At 42.8% G+C, this 10,942-nt stretch overlaps 1 protein-coding gene across 1 annotated transcript; it reads left to right on the top strand.

The window, feature by feature from the left end:
• Positions 1-534: 534 nt before the first annotated feature.
• LOC109732723 (putative 1-phosphatidylinositol-3-phosphate 5-kinase FAB1C) lies at positions 535-8,460 on the top strand. The gene is made up of 11 exons (XM_020291908.3): positions 535-1,275; positions 1,352-2,113; positions 2,209-2,362; positions 2,454-2,792; positions 3,042-3,800; positions 3,893-4,227; positions 4,302-4,428; positions 4,761-4,922; positions 5,033-6,421; positions 6,514-6,780; positions 7,892-8,460. Exons 1-11 carry the CDS (start codon positions 1,019-1,021, stop codon positions 8,144-8,146), a joined length of 4,806 nt encoding a protein of 1,601 aa, XP_020147497.1. The 5' UTR covers positions 535-1,018; the 3' UTR covers positions 8,147-8,460.
• Positions 8,461-10,942: the final 2,482 nt, after the last annotated feature.

The following is a 10,942-nucleotide window of genomic DNA, read 5'->3' as shown; positions in this document are numbered from 1 at the left end:
ACACAATTTCATATTTTGTGTTTCATATATTTTCTTGATTATTTTGCGGAAAATATATTTTATTAAAATTGTGACAGACTTCAGTATATTCTCCGTTTGGTCTTTGGGGGACAACATGTCCCTATTTGACAAAATCACGAAATATGAGGTGAAATGGCGCTCAAGGTTTCTCTACACGAAAATGACATCAAAGACCTCGTGCAATCAAAACAGAGCACAACGCACATGCTGCAAAGTCTCAATAGGGAACACCTTTTGTCAAATGGAAGAAAATAACTTTTGAACATAGAGAAAAGGCAACTCAAATCCACAATCCGGATTTTGCTTCACCACACCCCTAAAAAAAAGCTCCATCATAATTCATAAAAGGAAAGAAACGCAATATATTTTTTCTCAGATTTTTTTCCTATCAAGAAATACAAGTCCTGATTTCTTTCCTACTATAAAAAAAGACAGAAGTCAAAAGAAAGGCAAAAAGGAAAGAAGATAAACGAATTACAAGGCAGGAAAAACGATAAAACCAAAACCAACGGCACCCACCGAACTCTTTCTTTTTTTTCCTCCCTTTCTCCTACCGCGCTTACCTTTTTCTCTACTCTATATCTTCCTCCATTCCCCTCACACGCAAAAGCTTCCCCTCCATGGGCACCTTCGCCTCCTCCCCATCCTCCTCCGCCTCCCCCTACCCCGGACTCCGCTCCCCATTCGACTCCGCCGCCGACGCCTCCCTCCCGCAGCAGCCACTGGACTGTGGAGCCTCGAGCGATGCTGCTGCCCTCCTGCCCGCTACATGCTCGAGGAAATGCCTTGGATGTGCAGATCCCAAGAAACGCTAGGATTAGGCGCTCTGCGGGGTCCCTTTTAGCTCCCCTCTAACGGTTTGTGGCTCCTCGTTTTGGCGTGCTTGTTTTCCCGTGATTTGTGGTGTGTAATTTGGTACAGGGTCTACTGAGAAATCAAGAAGTTGCTAGGTTTGGGCCTCCTCGGCAGTTGGTTTTTTGTGGTTTTTGCTGCTTTTATGGGAGTTCCCGTCGCGCGGAAGTCCGATTCTTGGGTTACCGACCTTGCGATGACGGACTGCGGCGGCGGCGACCGCTCCGACCTCGGCGTCCGGCCTATTAACGGTGGCCGAGGTGCCGCCATGGAGCAGCGCGGTGACGGGTTGGATGGGGCTACGATGTCCCCACCGGAGCGTGTCCCGACACCGTCTTCCTCGAGGTCTGCTGGGTGGCGGCGTTTCTCCTCACCTGGTCCTCTCCGATGCTCAACGCCAGGGTGAGTATTTGACTTCCTTACATTCCTTGGAGGGCATAACTTGATATGTTGACTGAATAAAATTTGTTGGATGTAGGAGTATTGGTTATGAAGACGGTGATGACTCAGACCGAGACCGGTATTTCTCCCCGGGCAGTGAGTTTTCTCAAGATACTTCTGATACGGATTCCGTGAGCACAAATATTAGTAGGCTGTACACATTCAGGTTGGGAAATTCGAGCCCGTTATATAGTCCTATGAGACGATCGGGACAAGTAGGCACAAGTCCTCCCTCCGGGATAAATGGTCATGCCAGCCAAAATTCTCCTATATACTCTTTGAATTCTGGCCATGGCTATGATGATGGTGATTATTTGATGGATTCACCGAATTGCGACGATGAACATCATGACAATATTATACAGCCAATTGATTTTGAGAGTAATAATGGACTCATATGGCATCCTCCGCCGCCTCAAGATGAGGGTGATGACTCCGAAAACGGTTTCTTTCAATATGATGACGACGATGATGACAGTGCTATTGGTGATGGGAAGACCTTTGAACGTGTTAACCATGAGTGCGGTGGTAGTGAGGATTTACCAGGGACCAAAGGAAAACAGAATATAGCTCATAAAGAGTTCTTAAGGAACGCTTTACATGGGCATTTCAGGGCTCTTGTGTCCCAATTGCTCCAAGGTCATGGAGTTGACCTCGTGGATGGATGGTCGGACATAGTATCCTTATTAGCATGGCAGGCAGCTACCTTTGTGCAGCCAGATACAAGCAAGGGTGGTAGCATGGATCCCACCAACTATGTCAAAGTTAAATGCGTAGCATCAGGGACTCCCAACGATAGGTATGCCCTATAATGATTCAGCTGTGCTGAGTGATTATATGATATTTTTCATGGTATTTTTGGAGCTAAAGGACTATTCATCTGTTTATTTGCAGTACTTTCATTAAAGGCGTTGTTTGTTCTAAGAATGTAAAACATAAACGCATGGTGTCAAAGCATGAGAATCCTAGAATTCTTCTTTTGGGAGGAGCACTGGAACATCAAAAGGTTACAAACAAACTAGCATCGATAAACAGCATTCTTGAACAGGTAATGCCTACATTCTTTGTCAGCTGAAGTGTATTTATCCTAATAGCTCTCAGTATGTCCGTAGTTAACATTGAAAGTGTGATATGTACAGGAAAAGGAATATCTTAAGAATGCTGTTGCAAAGATAGAGGCCCAACGGCCTCATGTCTTGTTGGTTGAAAAGAGTGTGCCGATGTATGCTCAACAGCTTCTTGCAAAAGATATATCTTTAGTACTGAATGTCAAGAGATCACTTCTAGAACGGATATCACGCTGCACAGGTGCTAAAATTGCTTCATCCATTGACAATATCACTTCAGCAAGACTTGGACAATGCCAAGCTTTCTGGATTGAAAGAGTTGCAGAATCTTTAGCTCCGAAGGACTCTAACAGAAAATCTATCAAGACACTGATGTTCTTTGATGGTTGTCCAAGACGCTTGGGCTGCACGGTAATGCACATAGAACTGTTTGCTACCTTTAATGATCTTGCTCCATTTCATAAAAAAAAATGAAGGGTCAATTCTCATCATATTGTTACTTTGGTCCTAATTTTATACATGTATTCTTCAATACTATTTTTTGGCATTATTTTACTCTCTGCTGAGGATGGCAATCTTGAGCTCCGCTTTGTGCCTATCTATTGTGGCAGTTTAATTGTGCAAGCCATATCTAATACAACCAACAATTTTTTTTCCTAGGTCCTCCTAAGGGGCACATCCTATGAAGAGTTAAGGAAGGTCAAACTCGCTCTGCAATTTGCTGTATTTGCAGCATATCAACTATCACTGGAGACTTCATATCTTGCAGATGAGGGTGCAACACTACCAAAGACCCCTTCGGATCTTCCAGTTCGTCCACTTGAGAAGCATATGAATGGTGGAGATATTTCCTCAAGTAATTCTCGGCAGAATTTGAATAATTTTCAAATCATTGGTGACAGAACTTCAGAAAAGGGCTGCATCGTGCCTCTAAATTTCCTTGATGGTTCTTCAAAAGTGTTAACTATTGACCAATCCCTTTTGAAACCTAACCTTGGTCAGGAAGAATACATTCCTGGAACTGATGACACGTTTTCTCATCCCCCGACATTGTTTATCGATAATGATTGTGAATCACCTCTAGTTGGAAAAGGGACACCAGCAGATTTGCAATACCCTGATGACGTTCATCGAGATGAGATGGTTGGTGGGATTTATAGAGTTGAAAGTGAGTTGGACAATGGTTGCCATCATACATCAGACGAAGAACATGCAGGAGTAACCATACCTGATCATAACGAGAACCCCACCGAGTATTTCCCAACATCCGAGAATGCACAGAGCATTTTGGTTTCCTTGTCCGTTGCATGCCCTCAGAAAAGAATTGTATGCAAGCAATCTCAGCTCTTCCGCATAAAGTTCTACGGTAATTTTGATAAGCCACTTGGGAGGTATTTTCGTGAAGATTTATTTTATCAGGTACTGTATTGTCATCCATTTTCCTGTTTGGTTGCAAGCAGATACCTAGTAGGCTACTACTGCCTTATTAATGTGTTCCATCGTTGTTGCAGACTTCATGCTGTGAGTCTTGCAAAGAACCTGCAGAATCTCATGTCCAATGTTATACTCATCAACAAGGCAGTCTTTCAATAGGTGTTAGAAATCTTGAATCTGTAAAGCCGTTACCTGGACGGAATGATGGGAAGATATGGATGTGGCACAGGTGCCTCCGGTGCAAACAAAAAAATGGAAACCCTCCGGCAACACACAGAGTAGTGATGTCTGATGCGGCATGTGGACTTTCTTTTGGGAAGTTTCTTGAACTTAGCTTTTCGAATCACACAACAGCCAATCGAGTTGCCTGCTGTGGACATTCCCTCCAGAGGGACTGTCTTCGTTTTTATGGGTATGTGGTGGATTCTTGTATTCAACCTTCTCAAATTTAAGGTCAATGTAACTGTTGCCATTCTCCTTGAACAGGTTCGGAAGCATGGTTGCTGTCTTCCGTTATTCTCCTGTGGACATCCTATCTGTCAACTTGCCACCCTCAGTATTAGACTTTGCTTATCCAGTAGCACAAGATTGGCTCATCGAGGAGGCTGGTGATGTATGTTCATTTGAATATAAGTTTGTTTATTTACGGCCTGTTTGGCCTAGCTTAAAGTTGAAGCTGAGTAAATCACCCAGCTTTTTAATAAGCTGAAGCTTATAAGTTGTGGTGGAGTTGCTTCTTAGCCTTTCACCCTCCTATCTCCCACCTCTCTCTAGCCGACTTCCGTTATAAGCTAATGCACTCTGAGAAGCTAGTTTTGTGGGCTTCACCATTTGGCCCTAAAGCTAGCTTTATGGAGCAAAGTTAAGCTGGGTGTTGGAAATGCCCCTTTTGACATATTTCTGTGTAATTTATTGCCCTATTTAAATGGTTAACTTGTCTTGCAGGTAGCCAATAGGAAGGATAACTTTTACAGGGTGATTTTTGACAATCTTGACTGCATTGAAAAGACAGTTTCAGCCCAAGAAGATGTGAGCATGAAGGCGGGCTTGTATAAACATGTTGTTGATCTTAAAGATCTGATTAAAGTTGAGTGGAAGAAATATGACGTAAGTTAAACTGTTACATGGTTTTATTCTGCTTTCAAAGTATGTGGTAGGCTACATACTGTGCTGGTGGGTTGAATTTTTTTTCCCCGTATTTGCACACCATTTTTCAGGTTTTGTCGGGGTTTGGTAGCATACAGAAGTTACAAACAATTGGAGAACCTGTAGATGTTCTAGAGCTCAACCGCCTGAGGCGAGAGCTTGTACTTGATGCACATGTATGGGATCGCCGTCTGCACATGATGCACTCACTCACCAAGAAAAACTGTACTGCGGCAACTGATGCACAGTGTCCTAAGAAATTTCCTGAAAGCGTGTTAGAAGATTCAAAGGCTGAGATTTCCAGCACACAGGAAAATATGGAGAAGTCACTAGAATATTCTCAGTCAAGTTCTTTTATCACAGATAGTGGGAAGCCATTGCTCAGAAGAGAACATGGTGGCACAACTGTGTCACATTCTGGGTTGACCAACATAGATGAAGTATACCACCAGTCTGTTGAAGGCTCTGCTAGTTCTGCTGGTCTCCACATTGTCCCGCACCCATGTGAAGTACAGAGCAATGGGGTGGTGGCTGATGAACTTAAGCTTGAGAAGACATTGGAGAAGTCAGAGTCTTCTCCATCAAATCTTTCTGATAGAATTGACTTGGCATGGACTGGCTCTGGCGTGGAGACACTTCTAGTCGCACCTACTGCTCTGATGAATGGCTCCTCATACCAGAATGTTATGGCTCCAATTAGAATTAAATCATTTGATTCTGGAATCAATTTCAGAAATGGGTTATCACCTGTCGACGATTCAAATGTAAGCATAAGAAGAGCTTATTCCCAAAGGCCTCCTAGGGCGCTTGAGAGAACAGGCAGGGGTTTGTCCCCGATCTTCACAAATAAGCTGTCACTTCCTGGTATGGTTGATGGTGAGGGCCGTTTCCTTCTATCACAAAGTGTTTCAGATGTTGTTGTTCCAGTGTATGATGATGAGCCGTCCAGTATGATAGCCCATGCCATGACTGTTCCAGAATATCGTAGTTTCATGTTGCCAGTGCTGAATCTGCATAATGAATTGGACAGACCTAGTGTTTTGAACTCTCTGGATCAGAATTCTACTTCTAGAAGCTGGTCAGATGTATCTCAAATGAATTCCAAGGATATTCATTTGACGGTTTCTTTTGAGGATGAAGACTCATGTTCTGTGGATAAGGCAAAATTTTCTGTCATATGTTATTTTGCAAAGCAGTTTGATTCAATCAGAAAAAAGTGTTGTGCAGATGAATTGGATTACATTCGTTCTTTGAGCCGGTGCAAGAGATGGAGTGCTCAAGGTGGCAAGAGTAATGTATACTTTGCCAAGACACTGGATGACAGATTTGTCATAAAGCAAGTGACACGGACGGAATTAGATTCATTTGAGGACTACGCAACCGAGTACTTCAAATATATAACAGAGTCTGTATCCTCTGGAAGCCCAATTTGCCTTGCTAAAGTTCTTGGTCTTTACCAGGTTTGTAACGCTTTAAGTTTATTCTCATATTTTTCTAGGGTCCTGTAAGGTTAAATTATTTTTAACTGAACTGTGACCCATCTGTGCACCAGGTCGTTGCCAAGAACATGAAAGATGGAAAGGAACTGAAGATGGAATTAATGGTCATGGAAAACATATTTTTCAAGAGGAAGGTATCAAGAATATATGACCTGAAAGGATCCCTGCGTTCCCGTTACAACCCTGATACATCAGGAAACAACAAGGTTCTCTTAGATCTCAATCTATTAGAGACACTTCATACAAAACCCATTTTTCTTGGAAGCAAAGCAAAAAGAAGGTTGGAACGAGCTGTCTGGAACGATACTTCTTTTCTGGCAGTAAGTGACTTTATTCACTGTGTTTTGTATGTCTGTTGTTTACATGCTTGTAATGTATTCTAGGGTGCACCGACCTAGTATGTCTAGAAGGCCTCCGATACCAAGATGACAAGATCTTGAAAGCTGCTCGATTTCAACCAATTTATATGCTGTTCCAGTGAAAGCTAGACGGGTTAAATAGTCATGCACATGTTTCCACTTTCCACACTTAGTACTTTGAAATATTGTTTTCTGAAATAATAATGTTGAAATAGCTTGGAATCGCTATGAATCTTGGAGCCTGTAGCTCAACTTTTGGTGCAGCCACGGGGGCCTAACTAGAGATAAGATAATCTGTTTACTTGATATTAGACATGGGTTTCTTGAGGGTTAACCATTTAAGGGGTTGTAGTTTTATTTCTATGGATTATAAGGAAGCTATAAGAAATATATCTACACAGTCCTGGTCCCCTTTTCTTCCACTGTGGTGCGCCTGCGGTCACAGCATGGTCATGCTACTCTGGTCCAGATCCCCATCTGATTCTAGTCCATGACATGACTTAATTTTGCATGTTTCTAGGTAGACAGCACACACACGGGTCCCTTGTTTCTTTTACTGAAACAGTAAAAGTTTCCTTAAATCTGTTACATGTTTCCTACCTTCCTGTTGCTGACATCCAAAGTGGTTATAAAGATAGTAAACTTATAAAACAATATTGGTGATTGTGGGGAGATAAGGGAAGCTAAAGGATTGATGTGAAGGTGTACAACCCAACATGTGGTTCTTTAGAGCAAATTATCGAACTTGCAGCCACGCACGACGTGTTTTCTGTTTCCATAAGTTAAAACATTGTTGCCAGACTGGTGGATGATTTTGGTTGGTCAACATGGCAACTATCAGTCGAGTTATTAGTTCATTTGGCTATTCGGATCTGGCTTGGTCAAGTCAACGGCCACCCTGGGCTTGGCTTAGCATCTTTAGTATATTTTCCGCATCTGTTTGACAAAATCGATCTGAACGATTAGTATTGTTGAGGTGTAGCATATGAAGTGAATATTGTATGTCTCCAGTTGCTCTTTGGCATGCATGATCATCTATTCTCATTGGTGCTGCCTGTTTCCTTGTTCGCAGTCGGTGGGTGTGATGGACTACTCCCTCTTGGTTGGCATCGACGAGGAGAAGAAAGAGCTGGTGATGGGAATCATTGACTATCTCCGCCAGTACACGTGGGACAAACAGCTGGAGACCTGGGTGAAGGCGTCGGGGATTCTGGGGGGCTCCAAGGACGGGATGCCCACCATCATTTCTCCAGACCAGTACAAGAAGAGGTTCAGGAAGGCCATGTCAAAGTACTTCCTGACTGTCCCCGACCAATGGTCACCTTGAATCGTCGTCACTTGATGCCTACTATTATTTGCCTATTCGAGTGCAAGATGGGGTGATAGCAACTGGGAAGCGGCCCATTGTTTTCTTTCTATTTTTTCTTTGGTTTTGTTAGAATAGTCATCGATCTGCGCCTTATGTATGTTATTTTTGCTCGCATCAGGCTGGACTGGGATCGCTGGAGAGGGCGTACGGTAAAGGTTGCCCCCATCCAGGCAGAGCCCAGGGATCGATATGTGTATATTATATATAACAATGCTACACTGTAACATGAAATGAAATGCAGAGGAATTAAAATGCGTGAGTTTCCTTACAAAGGCAACGGTCGATCCTTTCTTGGCTGGCACTCACAAGGAACTTGCTTACTAGTTACTTCAATAAAAAAAAGGAACTTACGTTACTACTGCCTTCATTCCATACCTTGGAACTTTTGTAAACTTTGATCAAGTACATAGAGAAAATTTTCTACATCTGTGATACCAAATATATAATCATTGGATACGTCATGAGACATGCTTTTATATTAAACTTATCTGATCTTATTGATGTTGGTATTTTTCTCAATAAACTAGGTCAAACTCTACAATGTTTAACGTTTGAAAAAGAAATGGAGGAAGTACTACCAAGGCTGAATATCTTCTGATTTGGCCTATTTTCTTTTGAAAATGCTAAAAGTCTGATGTTAAATTTTTAGACATGGCAAATCGAATGTTTTCCATGACAATTTATGTTGGTGCGAGGATGGCAAATTTAATTTGCAAGCATAGCAATTTCCTGACAAAAAATGAAGTGAGGCGGATTTGCCATGCTCGCTCGCCAACTAAACTTTCATCCTGGACAAACATAATTTACCATAAAAACGTTTAATTTGCCATGTCTAAAAATCTGATGTTCACTAGATATCCGGTCTTTCTCTTTTGACCTTTGCCCGGGAAGTTCTGCGTATTGTTTTTTCTAGAGAGCCTATTTAGAAAAACAATCTGAATAATTATTGGATGCATATTCAGCCTTTCAATGTTTTTATTATGGATTCCTCAAAATAAATGTTTTTATTGTAGATAGTTTCTCTTTTCAAGTGCACAGGAAGAAAGCTGGAACGAAGATTAAATCAAGTAACTAGTACAGTGGGCAGTGGAAAGTGATTTATCTATTCCACTGTCGGCTTGTTCTTTTCTTTTGACTTCGATCTTTTTTTAACACAATACAGGCTCATACACACGCATCTATATTCACTCCTATAAACACACGCACGCACACCCTATCTTTATGAGCATTTTTAAAAAACTGAGCTAGCACATCATCTTCGTAGTTGACGGGAGCGTCTTCTTCCATTGAATACATCACCGAAACACTTGGGATAAATCCAAAAAAATGCAAGCATCGGTGCCAAATGCCGCTTCAAGCCCATCCATGTACTTCACTATGGGGTAGTATGTGGGACCAACATCGAGCGCATTGTGGACTTGCTGCTTCAAAGCCCATCCATGCACAACCATGGCGAGGAAGTTGCAATGTGGCGGGGGTAGGTGTCATTTGTCCATCATGTTCGATTTCTTCGTAGCTGTAATTTATAAGACATCTTCGACCAGCTAAAATCCAGTTTAACAAAACACCTTGCAAACTAAATACAGCTCAGATGATTAGGTTTCTTGTGGTAAAATCATTATATTAGGATTCAAGTCCTGGACTTTAAACTCTTGCTCGCATTTTTTGATATATTTCAGGCTTTTTGGCGATGTTGTGTTCAATAAGAGATGATGTTTTCAGACTGCAAAGCGCATGCGATGACTTCCGTATTTCTTGATCTATGTCATTTTGTAAAACAAGCCTAATTTTTTATTTCACGTGTATTTTTTCCTCCGAAAAGGTCTAAGGTCATAAATTAATCATTACATGTCCTTACAAACACATCCTTATAAAAGAATAAAATTATATTACATTTTGGGGATGTTGAAGTCTTCTTCTTCATTCATCCACTGACTACTCTCATAGCTCTAATCATCTATGTAGATAAGGAGACACCAATGAATGTGATATGCGAAGCAAATCGACGCCCTGGAAAAGAAAATGCAGAAAAGGGCCAAAACTTTGAAAAACATGTAAACCGGTTGAATTTAGACGAATCCACCATAAACAACACCGACTAGATCCCAAAAATCTGATGGAGACACAACTCCACACATCATCCAGGACCATTCACCACACCATCTTCTCCACCATGCACCACACCATCTTCTCCACCATGCACCACACCATCTTCTCCAGGCTGCCGTTGAAGATCGTCGCGCTGGATCATCAGCGCTGGTGCGAAGCATCGGCTGAAGACCACACTGTCAGCGATCCCGAGATGGGCCAAGGACCAATTGAGGAGACAAGCAGGCCCAAGAGGCAGCCTCGCCTCCCGGCTCGGCTAGCTGGGCCAGAACGGGCCTAGAGTGCTCCACTACTTATTCACTGGTTCGATTCGGAAGAAGGCGACGAAGAGGGAAACGGCTAGTGGATGGCATGTGTGGTGTGAGCTCCTGCGTGAGCCGATCCTCCTCCTATAATCCCCTCTTGTAGCTCGAATTCATGGCCATGGCTGAATACAAACCCTAAAAGCCCTCACAATCGGGTATCAGAGCCGTACAATAATCCTGGAGCCGCCCAACCCTCCCCGCCACACCCGCCTCGCCGTCGACAGGCAGAAGCCATGGAAAAATCTCCCCGGAGACCCACGCGATCTACGAGTTCCTGCGCGCGGATTTAGACGCCGCCCTCGCCAAGGCCTCGACAGAGCGCAGCGAGGAGGTGGTCAAC

This window comes from Aegilops tauschii, chromosome 7 (assembly GCF_002575655.3).
Source record: "Aegilops tauschii subsp. strangulata cultivar AL8/78 chromosome 7, Aet v6.0, whole genome shotgun sequence".
NCBI classification, from domain to species: Eukaryota; Viridiplantae; Streptophyta; class Magnoliopsida; order Poales; family Poaceae; genus Aegilops; species Aegilops tauschii.
Note: the sequence above shows the minus strand (reverse complement) of the source record. Positions and strands in the feature narration are given on the sequence as shown.

What these genes read in the sequence shown, in the direction of transcription:
- LOC109732723 (XM_020291908.3), top strand. Translation starts at nt 1,019, where the DNA reads ATGGGAGTTCCCGTCGCGCGGAAGTCCGATTCTTGGGTTACCGACCTT. An exon ending in TCATCGAGGAGGCTGGTGAT is followed by an intron (nt 4,429 to 4,760) that starts GTATGTTCATTT and finishes CTTGTCTTGCAG; the next exon opens with GTAGCCAATAGGAAGGATAA. An exon ending in TTGAGTGGAAGAAATATGAC is followed by an intron (nt 4,923 to 5,032) that starts GTAAGTTAAACT and finishes ACCATTTTTCAG; the next exon opens with GTTTTGTCGGGGTTTGGTAG.